Source organism: Somniosus microcephalus, chromosome 15, assembly GCF_052327205.1.
Source record: "Somniosus microcephalus isolate GS21.2 chromosome 15, FLI_Smic_1.0, whole genome shotgun sequence".
NCBI classification, from domain to species: Eukaryota; Metazoa; Chordata; class Chondrichthyes; order Squaliformes; family Somniosidae; genus Somniosus; species Somniosus microcephalus.
In genome coordinates this window covers 93,751,664-93,773,416 of record NC_141001.1, presented here as the reverse complement: position 1 = coordinate 93,773,416, position 21,753 = coordinate 93,751,664, and the positions used below count along the sequence as shown (strand labels likewise).

At 46.8% G+C, this 21,753-nt stretch overlaps 1 protein-coding gene across 1 annotated transcript in view; it reads right to left on the bottom strand.

The window, feature by feature from the left end:
• slc5a12 (solute carrier family 5 member 12) overlaps positions 1–21,051 on the bottom strand; it is a 95,126-nt gene extending 74,075 nt beyond the window's left edge. The window contains exons 1-3 of the mRNA XM_086008126.1: positions 20,479–21,051; positions 262–327; positions 112–163 (exon numbers count right to left, since the gene is read on the bottom strand). Of these exons, the coding sequence (XP_085864252.1) occupies positions 112–163; positions 262–327; positions 20,479–20,835 (475 nt within the window). The 5' untranslated portion in view covers positions 20,836–21,051. The remainder of the gene's footprint in view (positions 1–111; positions 164–261; positions 328–20,478) is intronic.
• Between the last annotated feature and the right edge of the window lie 702 nt (positions 21,052–21,753).

Below are 21,753 nucleotides of genomic sequence, written 5' to 3'. Positions count from 1 at the left end.
TTGAATTACTGGAACTTATTACGGCACTAAACTTGAATTGATGCCAGAAAAAGCCTTCACTATGAGTAGACAACTTGCAATGTTCAATAATTAGCATGTCATTGTACTTACCTTGATTCAGTGCCAGAGCTGGTGCATAAACCACAACTCCTGTGTAGAGAATCTGATGATTTAAAAAGATCAATTTAACTCTTTTTTTTGTTTAAAACTAAATATGAATATAAATGTAACTGCTGAAATTCAACAATTGTGGCTTCTTACGGTCTGTAGCATATACATAATTGTAGCGGCAACACGAACCACCCTGTTGAACCTCAACTCCAAGTACTAAGGGAGAAAAGGAAAGGTAGGTCAAATTATCAGATACATTTATGTAATAGAGAAACAAGAGAGAAAGGCAGAATTTGCATTTATATGGCATCTTACACATTTTCACGATATCCCAAAGCGCCTTACGGCCAATTAATTACTTATTGACATAGAGTCGCTGTTAAGAACGTAAGAAATATGAGCAGGAGTAAGCTATACGATCCCTCTAGCCTGCTCCACCATTCAATTAGATCATGGTTGCACTTTTACATCAACTTCACTTTCCCGCCCGATCCCCATAGCCTTTGATTCCCTTAGTGCCCAAAAATCCATCGATCTCTGTCTTGAATATACTCATCGACTGAGAGCCACAGCCCTCTGGGGAAGAGAATTCCAAAGATTCACAACCCTCTGAGTGAAAATATCTCTCCTCATTTCAGTCCAAAATGGCCAACCCCTTATTCTGAGACTATGACCCCTAGTTCTAGACTCTCTAGACAGGGGAAACAGCCTGTCAGCATCTACCCTGTAAAGCCCTCTAACAATTTTATATGTTTCAATGAGATCACGTCTCATTCTTCGAAATTCCAGAGAATATAGGCCCATTCTACTCAATTTCTCCTCATAGGACAGCTCTCTCATCCCGGGAATCAATCTAGTGAAACTTTGTTGCACTACCTCTGTAATATATGTGGGTAGAACAAATGAAGGACAGAGATACCAGTTGCTAGTTCATGAGCTTGCTTTACTAGGCCAGAAATAACTGAGCGCACTCATACTAAATCATGTGATAATACATTACACTGCTTTCCCAGGGTGTTGCACAGAGCAGTCCCATGCAATATGGTTTTAAGTAGGTTCACGGACTCCCAGGCCACCTGCCTTTTCTGCGGCCTGGAGGAGTCCGTGTTCCACGTATATACAGAATGTGAGAGCTTGCAGCCCCTCTTTCATTATTTGAAGGGGCTGCTCCTCGATTTTTGGCTGCACTTCAGTCCCACACTCCTGATCTTTGGTCACCCGGTGCGGAGGAGAGCGGGCAGATCGGAGGACCTCCTCGTAGGAGTGCTCCTGGGCCTGGCCAAAAAGGCCATCAACTGGTCCAGGCAGTGGGCGGTCGAGGGGGTTGTCCGGCCCGATTGCCTGCCTCTCTTCCGCGGCCATGTTCACGCCCGGGTGGCCCTGGAGATGGAGTGCGCGGTGTCCGCTGGCACGCTCGAGGCCTTCCGCGACCGGTGGGCACCGCGGGGACTGGAGTGCATCATCACCCTGGCCAATCAAATTTTAATTTAATTTGTTAAGTTTTATTTAAAGTTATTTTAGTTACAGTCTATTTGTTTATGTACCTGTCAAAAGAGTACATTGCTTTCCCTTTAAAAAAAATGCACATATTCCCCTCTCAAATACAATAAGACTATGGTCCCACCTTTCCCAGTATTACATGTACCAAATAACAAAAACTCCTGTCTTTTTTTCTTTTAAATCAACTACAAATGAACTACAAATCCAGTTTAATAACAGGTTCGTGGAGCCTTCCTGATCTCCTTGCTAAAGGTTTTGGTATTGAACCAATTTTCAGGCTGTTTTGTTATGGTTCTGAACTCCAAGAAGTAGGTACCACCACTCTGTTTCCCCACTTGCTACAACCTTGCTCACAAGACAATTCAGTACGACGGTTATCGAATGGTTTCAACTCTGTGTCCAGACACTGATCAGTCCATCCGTTCAAGGTGTATTCATACACTCTTTTCAGTGCTGAGTCCTTTTGAGCCTCATTTACATTCTCAGGTGCATTCATGGGAAAGTCTTTGTCAACTGCACCCAGCGTGAAAATCTCACCTTCACTCCCAACACGAGGCTTCATTTGGTAACCTGGACAAGGCTTCTGCGATTGTGTTTTGCTTTGAAGTGTGATATTCAATCGTGTAGTCATATTGTGACGACAACACTGCCCAACGTTGCATTCTTGATGCGACCATTGCAGGGATGGCAGATTTGGGACCCAATATTGCTAGGAGCCGTTTATGATCGGTTATCAGGATTAAGTTTCTGCCGATCACGAACTGTTGGAATTTCTTGATTCCAAACAATATGGCGAGTGCTTCCTTTTCAATTTGTGCATAATTTCTTTTGCTCTTTGTGAAGATTCGTGATGCAAACGCGATTGGCCATCATCCATTACATGGCTTATGACAGCTCCCACACCATAGCTGGAAGCATCGCACGCTAACTTAAGCTCACGCTAACTTAAGCTCACGCTAACTTAAGCTCACGCTAACTTAAGCTCACGCTCTGTGTCGTAGTGCATAAGTCGAGCATCGCTAGAGAGACTTCTCTTACAAACATCATAAGCTTCCTGTTGCGCTTTTGTCCACTTCCACTGGACATCCTTCTTCTTGGGGAGCTCATGCAATGGAGCTAACATGGTCGCTAACTCAGGGAAGCAACATGCGTAGTACTGGACCATTCCAAGGAAAGATCTTAACTCAGACACATTCTGTGGCTTTGGAGCATTGATGACAGCATCAATCTTTTCCTTCACAGGTTGCAAGCCATTTGCATCAACTTTCAGACCAAGATACACAACCTCAGGCTGCACAAAAGCACATTTGCTCCTTTTCAATTCGACATTGTGAGTATTCAACCTTTGAAGCACTAAATCTAACACCTCTAGATTTTCTTTCTCGCTGCTTGTTGCGATCAGCACAACATCTTGATTGCATAAGCAATTTGGAACTCCTTGCAAAATCTTATCCATCGTAGTCTGGAAGATTTTGGGGGAGGACTTTACACCATATGGCAGCTTGGTGTATGAGTACAGTCCCTTGTGTGTGTTGATAGTGAGATACTGTTGACTCTCTTTGTCAACATTCAGCTGAGCGTAAGCGTGCGACAGGTCAAGCTTGGAGAAAACCTTTGACCCAGAGAGTGCTGCATACAAATCTTGTGATGTAGGTAACGGGTACTGCTCATCGTCAACTGCTTGGTTGGTAGTAACTTTGTAGTCACCGCACAAGCTTATAGTTTTGCTGCTTTGGGCACTACCACAACCGGGGTAGCCCATTCACTTTTGTCAGTTTTTACTAGCACTCCATTTTCTCTCTCAGTTTCTCTAGCTCTTCCTCCACCCGACTTTTCAACGCATAGGGGACCGGCCTTGCCTTACAATAGACAGGCTTCATGTTGAACTCGATGCGGATATGTGCGTCATATCCAGTGATGCCCTCATAACTGTCTGAGAACATGCTTTTATACTTGTACAGCATTGTGTTGAGTTGCTTCTTTGAAGCATCTACACTGAAGATGTTTTTCCAGTCTAGTTTTAACTTTCTCAACCAATCTTTGCCCATGAGGGTTGGCCTGTTGTTGTAGCTCGCTACAATAATAGGCAGCTTTACTGACTGGCCATTGTGCTGAACTGTACATTCCATTTCTCCACAGGTCTCTAGGATTTCTCCGGAGTAGGTTTTTAACTCTACGGTACTCTTTGTAAGTGGTATTTGATCAAACTTACTCTCAAATGTGTCCTTAATCATGATGGAGCAGTCCACCACCGTGTTGATACACATATCAATATATTGGTGATTGATCTAAAGTTTTGTACAGATGTCTTTCTCATGACTACTAGCATTGCTGCTAGTGGCATAGATACTATAGATGCCTAGTTCTTCAATATCAGGTATGTTCACTTCAATATTGTGAATTCTTCCCTTTTGTTGTCGCTGCTTTGCATTGCCACTAGAATTGTCCTTACTTCCTGCTTTTGATCTAGCTCTACAAACTGTTGAAATATGGCCTTGCTTCTGGCAGTGAAAATACTTTGGCCTAGAAATTCAGTATCGCCACGTTTGGGGCACTACAGCCGGGCGTTTGCTAAATTTAGCGCCCGGCGCAACTTAGCGCCACCTTCGCCGAAATTGAGTTGCATCGCCCCAAGAGGTTGCTGCTGCGCTAAAGCAGGCGGTGCACGACTATCATAAGGTGCTAAGCTGGCGAGCCGAGGCGCTACCACCAAGGGCGGGCGCAGCGCAGGTGCGGCCAGTTATCGATTGCAGGCAGACACGCTGGCGCCGGTCAGCTCTTAAAGTGGGAGGGTCGATTTCGTTTGCAGCCATGCCCTGCACACTGCAGCCCTGAATCTAGGCCTGGACAGACCTGCTTCGACAACGCAACGCCCACGACCATGGAGAAGGCCAGGGAGCGAGCGCAGCGTTTTAGTGAGGGGGCCCTGAAGGTTCTGGTTGGCGCAGTGGAGCGCCGGCGACCTACCCTATTCCCTGACAGTGGCAGGAGGCCGCTGCCCAGCGAATACAGGAAAGCTTGGAGGGAGGTGGCAAACAGAGTGACCTCCAGCAGCATGGTCCCCAGGACACTCACGCAGTGCAGTAAGAAGTTCAACGACCTCACTTGGGTTGTCAGGGTGAGTACCCTTTCCAGTATCCTCTTCATCCCTGCATGTGCACATCACTTTATGGCCAAAGGGTCCTGAAAGCCCCAATGCCCAGCCCTCATCCAGCATCTATGGCACTCTCATGAAAATCACATGCAAATTCACCACTTTACACACTGTCAGGGCTATTCCACCATGGGAGGCAGTGCAGGCAAGATGGGGGCTTGACACTGTCAGGGCTATTCCACCATGGGAGGCAGTGCAGGCAAGATCAGGGCTTGAAACTGTACTCAGAGCCCGTTCTTTCTCTTGCAGGGCAAGCTGGCGCACAACAGGAGGCAGCAGCTACGGACCGGGGGAGGCCGTCCTGAACTTAAAGACCTCAGCGACCTGGAGCAGCGAGTGGAGCAGATTATAGGAGGCTGGCTGATTGGCCCAGTCGCCACTGGAGATGCCGACCCTGTTCTGGACAGCAATGGTAAGGTCATCACCTTTTTGACCTCTCTCTTTCCACTTGTGCCTCACACCAGCATCCTTTGCCACTCTCGAACCAATGCAGTGCATTGCAGCACTCATGCCTCCCTCACTGCCGCCCTGTCCTCACTCTAAAGCAACTCTTGTGCCTCCCTGCTTTCAGATGCTGAGTCGCCAGGTGAGGAGGCGGGCCCTCAAGCTGGCACTGTGAGTGAATCGGAAGGCGAGGAGGAGGAAGAGGAAGCCGGACCATCAGTGCCACCCTCAGCCGAGGCAGCCCATGGCCATGATGGGGACACGTCTTCCCTGGAGGGGAGCAGGGGGGAAGGGTCTGAGGAGGGTGAAGCTCCGGGGCCCAGCGGGCTGCAGCAAAGCGGGAGGGGTAGGGAAGCTCGGCGGCCTATCCCCGGAGGGTGAGTCCGTCTCCAGTCCTGCTACAGTGAGCGCAGAGGAGGTGTGGCTCCTTGGTGAAATGTGCGCCCAGGCTGAGCGCAGGCACATTGAGCTCATGGCTGCAGTGGCAATGATGCCTGACTGCATAGAGTCACTGGCAAGGAGTGTGCAGGAATTCGGGGCAGCACAGGCCAGGAGTCTGCAGGAATTCGGGGCAGCACAGGCCAGGAGTCTGCAGGACTTCGGGGTAGCACAGGCCAGGAGTCTGCAGGAGGTCGCTGCATCACCGGCCAGGAGTCAGCAGGAGGTCACTGCATCACAGGCCAGGAGTCAGCAGGAGGTCGCTGCATCACAGGCCAGGAGTCAGCAGGACGTCGCTGCATCACATGTGGCTTCCAGCCAAGAGCTTAGTCGTGTCATGCATTCACTGGCTGGTCTGATGCAGACACAGATCAGGGCCACACGGTCACTAACTGCTGCCACCCTCGCTGGATCGGCCAGGAATCGCCACGCCGCAGCAGCCCAGTAGTCTGTGCTTCAGCAGATTGCTGCGCATGCTTCAGTGCTGGCCCGTGCGAGTGCCAGTGTGTCGTCCGACCAGGGTGTGCCTGTGCTCTGTCAGGTTGGCAGCATTCCTGCTGCCAACACTGTCACTCCTCCACTGCAGCTGCCACCACACATAGGACAGACTGCTGCCGCCCAAGCAGAGTTGGAGCAGTCAGCAGCCAGGCCCTCCAGGCCCAGAGCTGGTCCAGGCCGTCCCCCAAGGGCATCTGCCGACTCACTATCTGACCCTCAGCAGCCTTCCCCCAGCCTTGCTGCAGCCACTGGGGTCCCATTGAGGAGGAGCTGCAAGGCGGGAAGGGGCCAATCGCGCAAGCGAGGCGGATCATCCTCGCAGGTCGAAATGTAGGAGGTGTGGCAAAATGTTCAGTTTTTTATGAAGGCCAAGAATGTTGTGTTTGTTTCTTATGAAGGCCGAGAATGTTGTGTTTGTTTTTTATGAAGGCCGAGGAACATGGTCATTTTTGTTTAACTCTTTTGTTCATTTTCTCCAGGTTGTGAGAGCCAGTTATGTGTTTGACTGTTTTTTGGGGGGTTTCTCTGTATTTATTTGTCATGCGGGAAGGGCACAAAGTTTGTTAAATAAATAATTGTCTTTATTCAGATTGTCCATGTTTGCACTTTGAACTATTTGTTGCCTTGACCGTCTCAGGGTTTGCGGAGCGACTCCATTCATGTTCTTTCAATGGCACAAGCCATTCCCTGAGAGGAGGCCTAGAACCGCCTTGCAATAAGCGGCTGATGGACGGCCCTTGCACTTTGTGCCTCCCTCCCATCTTGGTGCTCTTCCTCCTCCTCCTCCTCCTCCTCCTCTGGTGGTCCTCTAATGTCTGCTGGCAGTGGCTGAGTCCTGAAGATAGCCAGGTTGTGCAGCATGCAGCACACTACAACGAAATGGGAGACTCGCTCAGGCGAGTACTGTAGGGCTCCCCCGGAATGGTCCAGACAGTGGAACCATTGCTTCAGCACGCCGATTGTGTGCTCAATGATGTTCCTGGTCACTTGATGGCTGTCATTGTATCATTCTTCGGCAGGGGTGGTGGGCGCACGGAGCGGGGTCATCAGCCAGGTGCACAAAGGATAGCCCCTGTCCCCGAGACGCCAGCCTCCTGGGTGAGCCGGGGCTTTGAAAATGTCTGCCACAGAAGGCTGGTGCAGGATGAAGGCATCGTGGCTGCTGCCTGGAAAGCAGGTATTGACAGCTAGTATGAGCTGCCTGTGGTCACACACCAACTGCACGTTCAGCAAATGGTAGCCCTTCCGGTTGCGGTAATCCTCGGCATTCTCTAGAGGCGCCCGCAAAGCCACAGGCGTGCAGTCAAATGGTGCCCTGGACCATGGGGAAGCCCGCTATTCTTGCAAATCCCATTGCATGCTCTTGCTGCTTGTCCAGGGTCATGGGGAAGGAAATGTACTGACGTCTCCTTCTGAAGAGGGCATTTGTGTCCTGGCAGATGCAGCAATACACCACGAACTGGGATATATTGGCAATGTCCCCAGTAGCAGATTGGAAGGAGCTGGTGGCATAGAAGTTGAGAGCCACTGTCACCTTCACCGCCACCGACAGAGACGTCCTGCTCCTCAGTTGAGGCTGCAGATCTCTCTGAAGCAGGTGGCAGATCTCAGTGACCACCTCCCTTCTGAATTGAAGCCTCCAAATGCACTGCTCCTCAGACATGTTGAGGTAGGAGAACTGCTGGCGGTATACCCTGGGAGGGTAAGGTCTCCTGTGCCGATGCCTGTTGGCCCTTCTCCATCTGGCCATGATTGGCACTCTCTCTCGGCGTCTCTGAGCCCTTTCAATGCAATGCAGAAACCCAACGTTTCCACCCATTGTAGCTCCCATTATATGTGGCCACTCAAGGCTATGGCACTGAAAAATAAATCCAACTGCAAAGCTCTGGCCTGAAGCCAGATGTACCTGTGCGAGCGCTGAGTCAAAGCAGAAATCTCTCTCCCTTTGTCTCTCTCCAAATCTCTCTCTCTCACACAGAAGGAGTGGAACAAAATGGCTGCCACCAAGAATGCAGGAAGAGTCCCCTTTAAATAGCGCCCCCCCAGCCCCACAGCGACTGGGAACCGTTCCACTCAACCAGTCGCTGGGAGCGCCAGGCGCAAAGAAGGGGGCGCCACAGAAGTTCCGGTTCGGGGCGCACCAAGGGTGTTGCACCATGAAATGACGTCAGGATCTGTGCGCGCAGCTGAGCGGGTGCTGCGGTTTTGCGCCGCCGCTAATTCTTGACCCAAGTTCGTGAGAGGCGCAGATCGCGCCGCGCCCGGGCGCTAGCCACTGCGCGCCCCACTTCTCGTCCTCTTAAGGCGCTAGCGGCTGGCGCTAACAACTGAATTTCTAGGCCTTTGCATTTCTGTATTGGCAGGAGTGATTTCCATTGCAGTGATAACAATTCACTGTACTGTTCTCACTGACATGCTTTTGACTCGGTCTCACAGCTTTAGGTTTGGCGGTGGCTTTTTGACTGTTGGCCTCAGCTGCACTAGGCACATGAGTTGGACGGAGCTCCTTAGCAATCTTAAACGCCACCTCCATAGATAGGGCAATTTTGCATGCTATGTCAAACGTTAGGTTTGGAGTGTTCAGTAACTTGGACTGTGTGCACTCATCCACCAGTCTACACACAAACTTATCTCGCAACGCACGATCCAACAATGTGCCGAAGTTACAAGGTAAAGACAGGTTCTTAAGAGCTACGATGTACTCACTGATGGTTTCACTTTGTTTTTGGTTTCTGGTGCGAAACTTATAGCTCTCTGCTATTTCTAATGGCTTTGGGTCGAAATGGTCCTCGGGCTCGATTTTGTCAGTGTGGGCGGGCTGGGGCGTCTCAGGTGGAAATCGTGTCCTAAGTCAAGTGCTGAAAAAGTGGGATTTTCCCCTAATTGGGCAGTTGATTTCCTGCATATGGGAACCACTGGCCCAATGGGTCCATACAGAAAGTTGCCTCCGATGATGTCATCAATGCTGATGGATTTAAGACCTGCAAGCAGCCTTGCTTCCTCTGGAGACTGCAAAGGCTCTGCAAATTGTATGAAGGAGTTGATTTCCTGACAATGTCCCCGATCAAGAAAAAGTGTGCACCTCGGTTTGATGAGCCCTCCCTCCAAGCTCTGGTGCACGGAGCCAGATGTAATAAGGAGGTGCTGTTCCCTTCCTCAGGGAGAAAAAAGCCACCCCAGCAGACAAAAGCTGTGTGGCTGCAAGTGGCCCAGGAGGTCAGCTCCATTTCGCTGAGCCGCAGAATCTGGCTGCAATGCAGCAAGAGGTTTCATGATCTTCTCTGAACAGGAAAAGTGAGTATGACTTTCCCATCACCCTCAATCTGATCCCCATCGCCTCTCCTCACCAGCACTCTGCTTTGCCAACCTCTTCCTCCACATGCCACTTGACACTTACATGCCTGCATCCTTACCCATTCCCTCTCTCTCGAAGGTCACATTCACTTAACTATTTGACCATGCAGCCCTCACACTCCCTATCACTGTGATGCCATGACAACAACAACTTTCAACACACAGGGATGGTCCTTTGTATCCTTCTAAGCATCTATGCTATGGATTATCTACACTCACTCCTTCATTCTCACTAAACTCCACATGTGTTTCTCATTGCAGGAAAAGAGAGCCCACAATAAGAGGGAAAAGAGCCATGACAATAGGAAGGCCACCCTCAGTAGCCCAGTTCACCGCCTGGGAGGAGGCGGCCCTGGAAATCGCCAGGTTCGAGGAGGATTCCCAAGTGGGGGATGGACAGATGGGCGCATCACAGCAAGCTGGTGACAGAATAGTTTGACATCTCTCTCATTGGCATTGCATGAGTCACTGATAATGAATCTGATGCTCTAACAGATTGACTTATGATCATCTGCACTATTCAAAGTTCATGTAACCTTGACCTCATATCTAACTCTTTCCTTTACTCCCCCACAGGACCATCGAAAGCCCCCGTCCCCACTGTCCAGGAGGAAGAGCCTGAGCTTCCAGACTCCTCAGAGGAAGCTGCAACTTCTGAGAGCGCAGCCTCAGCAGAATTCAGCACATCCAGCACCAGCGCAGACACTCACACCTCGGTGGGACCTTCACGAGATAGAGTAGTGTTGGCACCTGGTGTATTACAGCTCACAAGTGAGCATCAGCAGATGGTGGAGACAAGGACAGCAGTGGAGAGTCCTCGTCGGAGGGCGCAGGACTCTGCTAGCTCGGCTCAGCTGCATGTCGACCCTGTGCCTCCGGGTCCATCCAGAACGAGAGTGGTGCTGGAACTCCAGGAACAGGTGCAGGAGACTCTGGCAGGTTTTGTCTCTAGGGTCGCTGCGAGTGTCGAGCGAATGGAGGAGTCCATCATGAACATGACCAGAGCCTTTGTGGAGTCATTGGCGCATGAACGCATCACCACGGAAAGGATGGCAACCTCCGTGGAAAATATGGCTACAGTAGAGGAGAGGATGGCTATGGCCATGGAGGAGCTAAGTCGCCAGAGTGTAGAAAATATGGTCATTGTTCAGAATAGACTGGCATCTCTTGAGGAGCGATGGTCAGTCACTGAGCATAGAAACCAGACCTTCATGGAAGTCCTCTGGAGTAGGACTTCCAGTGCAGAAACGGGTCCTCATGGCCCCCCTGAAGTGCAGCAAGGTGCTGTCAAGCCAATTGCTAGCTCTGAAGTGGGGCTGACCCATGAGAGGGATGTTGGTGGCAGACAACAAGGAAGTGGGGGCTCCTCTCCAAGCGCTCAAATGACCATGCCACTGCAAAGCCCTCGGTCAAAGCCCCACCAGAGTCCTCACCCAACTGAGATGAGCGTCTCATCCCCTGCACAGCTGCAGGAGCAGCAGACTGTTGCCAAGCCCTCACAGGTTCACAACCCCGGAGGACAGCCGCCAAAGGTGTCGAGACAGGAGCAGCAGGAGAGTGAGCAAGGGGCCTCCACATCTGCTGAAGCCACAGGGGAAGCACCACGTAGGAGCACGCATAAGAGGAAGATAATGCAAAAGTAGTCACAAGGGTAGTCACTTGGGTGTTATGTTGTGTTTATTTTTGAAATGCCACCAGTTGCTTGTTGTGATAAAAAATTATGATGGCAAACTGTTGAAGTTGTGGCCTGTGTCATTTCACAAATGGGATTTCCACATTGAGGGCTTAGAGCGATGTGCAATTGTCAGTATGGTGGTCAGAGTGATAGGAATCCACAGGCTCTGGTAAGAAGGTGCGAGGCAAAAGTGTTTGATTGTACAGGCTAAGCAAATGTGACTAACATGAGTGCATCCCTTGCATCCCAGGCAGCAATATGGTCGCGCTATGGCGACTTCTGGCCTGTGCATCTTCAGGTGGGTGACTAGCAGCTTGCCCACTCCTGTTGATGCTCCTGCTGTTGGTGCTGCTGTTGCTCATGGTTCTGCTGCTGCCGCGGCTGATCTTCATCCGAATCTGATGTCCAGGAGGAAAGGAATTAAATGGTCGCCATGCTTCTGGTATATGCCTCAGTTGAGGAAGCGCTTAGTCAAGGTGGGGAGAGGGGTTTCCCAGAAGGTCATACTGGAGATGGGTGTCAGATTCCAAACTTCCACAACACTGAGTATGCCTGCTAAAAGTTCCCTCAGACCTGAAACAACAAAGTTCTGCCACCTGCAAATGATCATTGGTGAAAACTCCTTTGTAATGGTGGAGCTGCAGTTGTTCATAAGCAATCCACTTGTGAGGCCACCAGCATTACATGGCGTGTTCCAGAGGCGGCGTGAGGGATTGGGGGAATGACTAAAAATCAGACAGGCCTCTCAAAATGGGATTATAGAAGCTATTAAGTGGTTGTTAAGGGCCTATCCCGCCTTTTGGAGGCGGGATGGAAAGGCGGTCTGAAAACACGCTTTTGGGAAAATTGCTCGGAGGCGGGATCAGGCCCGCCCACCATTTTTGGCGATTTTAACAACTTGCAAGCCTCCAATCCCGCCTCCTCGGGCCTGGCAAAATTGAGCCCCTCGAGTTTCTCGACAATGTTTTCAAATGACACATCCTTCGCTTTCCCTGGCGTGAGTAAATTGTCAACATTCTGTAGACATCTGGCCTGATCACCGTTAGAACAATTGCTTTTTTATGTTCACGAATTACATTATTTTGAGCTTGTACAAGTCGGACGGGTTGCGTCTGAACCAGAACGGGACAAATATCCTTGCGGGGAGGTTTGCTAGCACTGTTCGGGGGTGTTTAAACTTAAATGGCAGGGGGTTGGGAACCTGAGCAGGGAGACAGAGGAAAGGGAAACAGGGATAAAAGCAAAAGATAGGAAGGAGAAAAACAAAAGTGGCAGTCAGAGAAATCAACGGTTTAAATCAAACGTGGCCACAGTAAATAATAATTCTAATAGGTCTAAGAGCGTTAAAAAAATAAGCCTGAAGGCTTTGTGTCTTAATTCGAGGAGCATTTATAATAAGGTGGACGAATTGGCTGCGCAAAAAGAGGTAAACGAATATGATTTGGTTGGGATTACGGAAACGTGGCTCAAGGATGGCCAAGACTGGGAACTCAACATCCAGGGGTATTCGATATTCAGGAAAGATAGGCAAAAAGGAAAGGGAGGTGGGGTAGCATTACTGGTTAAAGAAGGGATTAATACAATTGTAATGAAGGATATTAGCTCTGATGATGTGGAATCTGTATGGGTAGAATTGAGAAACACTAAGGGGAAAAAAACATTAGTGGGAGTGGTATATAGACCTCCCAACAGTAAGGCGGCGGTTGGGGATGGCATTAAAAGGGAAATTAAAGAAGCGTGCAATAAGGGCACAGCAGTCATCATGGGTGACTTTAATCTACATATAGATTGGGCCAACCAAATTAGTAACAATACTGTGGAGGAGGAATTCCTGGAGTGTTTATGGGATGGTTTCCTGGACCATTATGTCGAGGAACCAACCAGAGATCAGGCCATCTTAGACTGGGTATTATGTAACGAGAAAGGATTAATTTCTGTCTGTCTGTCTGTGTGGGGTTTGCACATTCTCCCCGTGTTTGCGTGGGTTTTCTCCGGGTGCTCCGGTTTCCTCCCACACTCCAAAGATGTGCAGGTTAGGTTGATTGGCTATGATAAATTGACCCTTAGTGTTAGGGGGATTAAATACGTGGGGTTACAGGGATAGGGTGGGATATGTGTTGTTGTAGGGGTTACGGTGATCGGGTGGGATATGTGTCGGTGCAGGCTCGATGGGCCGAAATGGCCTCTATCTGCACTGTGGGGTTTCTGTGATTCTGTGATTCTGTGATTAGCTATCTTGTTGTACGAGGCCCCTTGGGTCGGAGCGATCATAATATGATCGAATTCTTCATTAAGATGGAGAATGAAGTAGTTGACTCAGAAACTAGGGTCCTCAATTTAAATAAAGGAAACTACGATGGTCTGAGGAGCGAGTTGGGTAGGATTGATTGGGGAATGGCACTCAAAGGGTTGACGGTGGATAGGCAATGGCAAACATTCAAAGACCGAATGGATGAACTACAGAAGTTGTTCATCCCAGTTTGGCATAAAAATAAAACAAAAAAGGTGACTCAACCGTGGCTAACAAGGGAAATTAGGGATAGCATAAGACCCAAGGAGAGGACATACAAATTGGCCAGAAAAAGCAATAATCCTGAGGATTGGGAGCAGTTTAGGATTCAACAAAGGAGGACAAAGGGATTAATTAAGAAAGGGAAAATAGAATATGAGAGTAAGCTTGCAGGGAACATAAAAACTGACTGTAAAAGCTTTTATAGATATGTGAAGAGAAAAAGATTGGTGAAGCCAAGCGTAGGTCCCTTGCAGTCAGAATCAGGGGAGTTTATAATGGGAAACAAAGAAATGGCAGACTAACTAAATTCATACTTTGGTTCTGTCTTCACAAAGGAGGACACAAATAACCTCCCAGAGATGCCGGGGAACATAGGGTCTGATGAAAGGGTGGAACTGAAAGAAATCAGCATTTGTAGGGAAATGGTGTTAGGAAAATTGATGGGACTGAAGGCCGATAAATCCCCAGGGCCTGATAATCTACATCCTAGGGTACTTAAGGAAGTGGCCCTAGAAATAGTAGATGCATTGCTGGTCATCTTCCAGAACTCGATAGACTCTGGAACAGTACCCATGGATTGGAGGGTAGCTAATGTTACCCCACTATTCAAAAAAGGTGGTAGAGAAAAAGCGGGGAATTATAGACCAGTAAGCCTGACATCGGTAGTGGGGAAAATGCTAGAGTCTATTATAAAAGATGTAATAGCAGAGCACTTGGAAAGCAGTGACAGGATCGGACAAAGTCAACATGGATTTACAAAAGGTAAATCATGCTTGACTAATCTACTGGAATTTTTTGAGGATTTAACTGGTAAAATAGATAAGGGAGAACCAGTGGATGTGGTGTATTTGGACTTTCAGAAGGCTTTCGATAAGGTCCCACATAAGAGATTAGCGTTCCAAATTAAGGCACATGGGATTGGGGGCAAGGTATTGACTTGGATAGAGAACTGGTTGACGGACAGAAAGCAAAGAGTTGGAATAAACGGGTCGTTTTCCGAGTGGCAGGCAGTGACTAGTGGGGTACCGCAAGGATCGGTCCTAGGACTCCAGCTGTTCACAATATATATTAATGATCTGGACGAGGGAATTGGATGTAATATCTCCAAATTTGCAGATGACACAAAGCTGGGTGGGAGGGTAAGCTGTGAGGAGGATGTCGTGAAACTCCAGTACGATTTGGACAGGTTGGGTGATTGGGCAGAAACATGGCAAATGCACGATAATGTGGATAAATGTGGGGTTATCCACTTTGGTGGCAAAAACAGGAAGGCAGATTATTATTTGAATGGCAATAGATTGGGAGAAGGGGAAGTGCAAAGAGACCTGTGTGTTCTTGTGCACCAGTCGCTGAAGGTAAGCATGCAGGTGCAGCAGGCAGTTAAGAAGGCAAATGGTATGTTGGCTTTCATAGCAAGAGGGTTCGAGTACAGGAACAAGGATGTCTTGCTACAGTTGTACAGGGCCTTGGTGAGACCGCACCTTGAGTACTGTGTGCAGTTCTGGTCGCCTTACCTGAGGAAGGATGTTCTTGCTATGGAAGGAGTGCAGCAAAGATTCACCAGGCTGATACCTGGGATGGCAGGAATGACGTATGAGGAGAGATTGTGTCGACTGGGCTTATACTCGCTGGAGTTTAGAAGATTGATAGGGGATCTCATCGAAACCTATAAAATTCTGTCAGGCCTGGACAGACTAGATGCAGGAAGGATGTTTCTGATGTCCGGGGAGTCCAGAACCAGGGGTCATAGTCTAAGGATAAGGGGTAAGCCATTTAGGACTGAAATGAGGAGGAATTTCTTCACCCAGAGAGTGGTGAACCTGTGGAATTCTCTGCCACAGAGGGCGGTGGAGGCCAGTTCATTAAATATATTCAAGAAAGAGTTGGATATATTTCTTAAAGCTAAAGGGATCAAAGGATATGGGGAGAAGGCAGGGACAGGGTACTGAACTTGGATGATCAGCCATGATCTCATTGAATGGCGGATCAGGCTCGAAGGCCCGAATAGCCTACTCCTGCTCCTATCTTCTATGTTTCTATGTTTCATCTACACCTTCTGTCTCAATAATGTTATTGGCCTTAAAAAACATCTCCATCTGCTCAATGTAAGAGCTGAATGGTTTGCGAGCTCGGTCATACATGCTGAGGCTTCCGATGAATCCCGTAGGCGCGGCCATGATTGTCCCGATCCCGTTGAACAGTGACTCAGCACGCTACCTGTGTGCATGTGAGAATCAACACCGCTGTTGCTGTGTATACATACACACGAAAGCGAAGCACAGACGATTCTGTGTAATCATTAACAGTAAAACATCGCAAAAATTCAATTTAGGCGTCACAATTTCACCTTAAACTTTTCCACTCGAAGGTTGAACACTGTGTCCTTCCATGAGCCCTAAAAATGGCTTTGGGAATCCTATCCTTGCCAATAATGTAACATATGTGGGTAGAACAAATGAAGGACTGAGACATCAGTTGCTAGTTCATGAGCTTGCTTTACTAGGCCAGAGCGAACGGAGCATGCTCATACTAAACCATGTGACAAACCATGTAATAATACTTTACAACCTCTAAGGCAAGTATATCCTTCCTTAGGTAAGGAGACCAAAACTGTACACAGTAGTCCAGGTGTGGTCTCACCAAAGCCCTATATAATTGCAGCAAGACTTCCTTACTCTTAAACTCCAACCCCCTTGCAATAAAGGCTAACATACCATTTGCCTTCCTAATTGCTTGCTGTACCTGCAGGTTAACTTTCTGTGATTCGTGTACAAGGACCCCCAAATGACTCTGAATACCAACATTTACTAGTCTCTCACCTTTTAAAAAATATTCTGCTTTTCCATTCTTCCTACCAAAGTGGACAGTTACACACTTCCTCACATTATATTCCAACTGTCACCTTCTTGCCCAATCAGTTATCTGGTCTATATCCCTTTTTTTCAGCCTCTTTGTGTCCTCCTCACAGCTTACTTTCCCACCTAGCTTTGTATCGTCAGCAAACTTGGATATATCACACTGGATCCCCTCATCTAAGTCATTTAGCTGAGAACCAAGCACTGATCCTTGCGGCACTCCACTAGTTACACCCTTCCATTCCGAAAATGACCCATTGTTTTGTAGGCAAATGTGGCAACCAATTTGCAACAGTAAGGTCCTGCACACAGTATTGAGAGAAATGTCCAGATAATCCATTTTGGTGTTGTTTGTTAAGGAATCCATTTTGACCAGGAGACTGGGAGAACTCCCCTGCCCTCCTTCTCGTAGTTGTATGAGATCTTTTACATCCACCTGAGGAGGCAGACAGGGCCTTGGTTGCTCCAAAAATGCAGTATGCCCTCAGTAATGCACTGAAATGTCAGGCTAAATTATTTTATCTAGTCCTGGAGTGGTGATTGAATCCTTGATCTTCTGACTCAGAGGGGAGAGTACTACCACTAATAAACTTAATCATATAATAAATGCACACTGGTTCACTGGTACTTTACCTTTTTACACTTTTCTCTTGAATTTGACATGGCATTGAAGCAGTCTAAGTTTTGATTTATCCAGTTTTCAAAAACAGCTGATATGCATTAAGAGTATTTTCACTATTAGTTTTCTATATATATGCACTATTTTCAGAGCATTTCCTATGCAATATTCTGTAACTGATAATTGTGTGACATGCAAATTCTATAAGAAGGGAAAGAGTATTAGACTTCCACTTTTTTTCAATAAATTGTTTGTAAGTTAAGCATTGTAAAATAAAATTGCTACAAAGTAGCTATACTCTTCATTGGTCCCCCAATTACCTTCCCCTTCTCAAGGCTGGGTCCCTGAAAAGTAATGTTCTCAAATTCCTAGTATGCTCTGCTGCTGTGCTGTTACGGTAGGGTGGGAGTGCTGGAGTTGAGGCTGAACACAACAACTTTTTTTTAATTGCCCCAGAGAGGGGAACAATGAGAAGGTTCTTATCTCAATTGGGAAGCTAATCAAAGTGGTAGCTTTCACAATGGTCATCTGAAATTTTTTTAAAGGAATATACATACATACAAAAAAATGACAGGCAGGAAAAGACCTATTGGTCCATCCAGCCTGTCCCACATAATTGTGATGTCTTGTGCCTCACAATACATACACTCCCCACCCCAGCCAAAAGCCATGTAATCTCTTGGGAGAGGCGAGTAACTAGAAAAAAATCTGGAAAATTCCAGTCCGACCTCTGTAGGTGATCAAAACTAGTCCACGAGACCACTCTGGCTCTGATTAACTTACCAGGCATCTACTTTTTTTACGTGGTGATCTCCACACCCAGCCAGAAACAGGTCCAGCTCTCGCTTGAAGGAATTCAGCAAATCAGCGTTCAATGCACAACCCGGCAGCCTGTTCCACATGTCCACTATTCTCTGAGAAAAGACCCACCTTCTAACATTTAATCTAGTCCTGCCTTTACATAACTTGAGATTGTGACCGCTGGTCCTCCCTAATTTATTTAGTAGAAACAAATTGACTACAGAAACATAGTCTAATCCTTTCTTCATCTTATAAACCTCGATCAATTCGGTTGTCTCAAACATTCTCAGGATAACTAGGGGTAGGCAATAAATGTCCCAGCCTTGCTCGTGATGCCCATATCTCAAAAATTAGCATTAAAAAATAACAAGAATATGGACACTGAGCTAAAGAAGGAAATATTAGGAGGAGGTGACCGAAAGCTTGGTCAAAGAGATAGGTTTTAAGGAGGGTCTTAAAGGAGGAGAGAGAGGTGAAGGGCTTTAGGGAGGCAATTCAAGGGCGCAGTTTCTGGATGGCTGAAAGCACTTCAGCCAATGGTGGGGTGAAGAGAAGGGGTTTTCACAAGAGGCTGGAATCAGAGAAAGGGAGATTTTGAGGAGGGTTATAGGGCTGGAGGAGGATACAGTGATAGGAATGGATGAGGCCATGAAGGGATTTAAACAGGAGGATGAAAATTTTAAATTTGAGGTGTTGACAGCATGGGGGTGCCAGTGTAGGTCAACAAGGACAAACAGGACTTTGTGAGGGATGGGGCATGGGCAGCAGAGATTTGGATGAGCTGAAGGTTACAGAATGTGGAGGATGGGAGGTTGGCCAGGAGAGCATTGGAATAGTCTACTTTGGAGGTGGCAAAAGCATAGTTGAAGGTATTGGTGGCAGATGGCTGAGGCAGGGGAAAAGGCGGGTGATGTTACAGGGTTTGGAAGTAGGCAATCTTTGTGATGGAAAGGATAGGTGGCCAGAAGCTCGACTTTGGGTAGAATAGGATGCTGGGATTGCGAACAGTCTGATTCAGGGAGTAAAATGGGAAGAATCAACAAAAAAGATGCTTGATTATTTTAAAATTAAAACAAACTTTCACCTCAGGTTATAGAATCTGTCTTATGGATGGAGTGAGAAGAATACAAAAAGTCTGATGTAGCTATGCTAAAAACAAATGTGGCTGTTGCCTATTAGCACTGAAATATTTTTTATAACAGGTCAGCAAACATGAAAACATGCACCAACTGAAGTAATAACTATTTTCTGAGACTGTGCAAACTGTGAAAACTCACTCACTCACACACATGTACATACTTGTTTTGCATCTGTAAACTGCGTGGCCAGCAGTTGAAAATCAGGGAGGGTGGACACCTTGACATCCCATTGATGACCAAGGCCTGCCTGATGCCATATTCAGTTGGACCTGTAAATGGCGAGCAGTCTAACTGCCTGAAATAGCCTGAAATAGGCTTTTTAAATATTCAAATCCAGGTCCTATGCCAGTTGTAGGACCCCCGATTTCAAAATTCAGGTACACACGAGCCACGCACACTCCACCTAGTTGCACCACGCATTGAGCGCCCTAACCAGCGGTCCTTAAACTTGGAACTTGGTTGCGAGTGCCCATAACTTATTTAACTCTTATCATGAACTCCTGGAGCTGGCAAAGAGAGAAACCTTTCATCCTATCAGCATGGACCAGATGACTGAAGAACAATGCTCCTAAATTTGATTTGCATATTTAGCATATCCTTGGTGAGCTGAGAATAACAGGTTTTATTAGCATCCCAGATCGCTAAGAACTACAAATCCAATCTTCATTGCTTTCCTGAACTCATAAAGAAAAAAAAAAGTAAAATTGTTTGCTGTAGAGCAGTCAGTAATCACCAGAACTACTCACAACTCCCCCAGGTCTTAGTACTTTGCCTTTTCTGTAGAAATTGATGTGATTCTACTGGCATTTTAGAAAATTTCCAACATGGATAAAGTCAATTTCTTGAGAAACTACTGCAGGGATCAGCTGGAAATGTAACAAGTGACTTTTAACTGCACATCCACTGAGTAAATCAAAAAGCACAACCCGTATGTAAAAAGTTTACTATTTGCCACAAACAAAACACACTCAATATTGTAAATCTTCCTGTTCTGAGTGAGATTTAAAAAAATCAGATATTTAAAATAAGTTTGAATGTATTTAACTTGTTAAGTTTATCCTGTTTTCCATTTAACTATTTAACGCAAAGTGTTGTATTTAAATATGATAGATGAAAAATTTTAAATGCTCACAGATACCTTCATTAAAACATTTCTGTGGATTTAAAAAGTCAGCTATTCAGCAGTAGACTTTTTCAGTGATAAGATGTTTTGAAGATGTGATAACATCCATACAGCAAGCATCGGGTCTATTTAGCTATACTTTCTCTGCGTTTCGGTAATAAATAAAAGTCATTGCACCTGGGACAATACAATGCCACCCAATCCATTGAGTGACGCATGCATTACTTTTATTTTAATCCATTTTATCCACCTCACCTCATATGTGCTGGTGATCCCAGATCTGTAAAAGACTGGGAGGAAGAGTTCTGCTGTGAAGATGATGACAAAAGTGAAGGCGATGCAGAAGAGGATGAAGGAAGCCCCATAGCGATAAACCTCCGAGGGGCCTCCTAACACAGTCACTGCAGACATGAAACTAGCAGTGAGAGAGAGGGCCACTGGACCACAAACCATCTGTCTCCCTCCTACCAGAAACTCTCGGGAGGTAACGTTCTTTCTTTCTTTGATGGCGAAAAAGACCCCTATCCCCGAAGAAATGACAAAGAGAGATGCAAAAACTACATAATCCCATGCTGTAAAAGTGCCCACACCTGGATTTGCAAACTGAGTCATTTTTTTCTTCTTCTTCTAAATGTAGTTCAGATAAATATATTTGTTCCTTCAGAGATGAGCCTCCACCGAACAATCAGCAACCAGGTTGTTCTTCGGTGCTTCCTCGTAAGCAGGCTTTTCCTATTTAAAACTGACACCAATTTCTATTCAGGGGATGCGTTCTCAAAGGTATGAAACAAAGGACCTCTCAAACAGCACCTGCAAGTGATGACAACCCAAAACGATAGTCTGCGGACTTAAAAATAGATGTACATAAAATTATGACGCTAGCTGAAGAAGTCCCGATAAAATTCACCAAGCAATCATTAACTCTCTTTAACTTTCATTAACCAGTTAAAGATTAGACTGACCAAGGAACCAATGAGCAAAGTCCTGTTTTACAATTCAGCATTTTGTAATGATTTTAATTAGTGTCCTATTCTCCGCACCAGATAACAAGGCCATGTAGTTCACATTTGGACAAGTATATCTATTGGAGTTCAAATTGACCAGAAAATGAACTCTTGGATTATCTATTTTTAAAATTAGCACTGTCAACTGATTCACAGTTTAGACAGTCCTTTGCTCAAAACAACAATTATTTCCTCAGCGTAAGAAACATAGAAGATAGGAGCAGGAGTAGGCCATTCGGCCCCTCGAGCCTGCTCCGCCATTCAATGAGATCATGGCTGATCATCCAAATTCAGTACCCGGTCCCTGCCTTCTCTCCATATCCCTTGATCCCTTTAGCCTTAAGAAATATATCCAACTCCTTCTTGAATATATTTAACGATTTGGCCTCTACTGCCTTCTTTGGCAGAGAATTCCATAGGTTCACCACTCTCTGGGTGAAGAAATTCCTCCTCATCTCTGTCCTAAATGGCTTACCACTTATCCCCAGACTGTGACCCCTGGTTCTGGACTCCCCGACCATCGGGA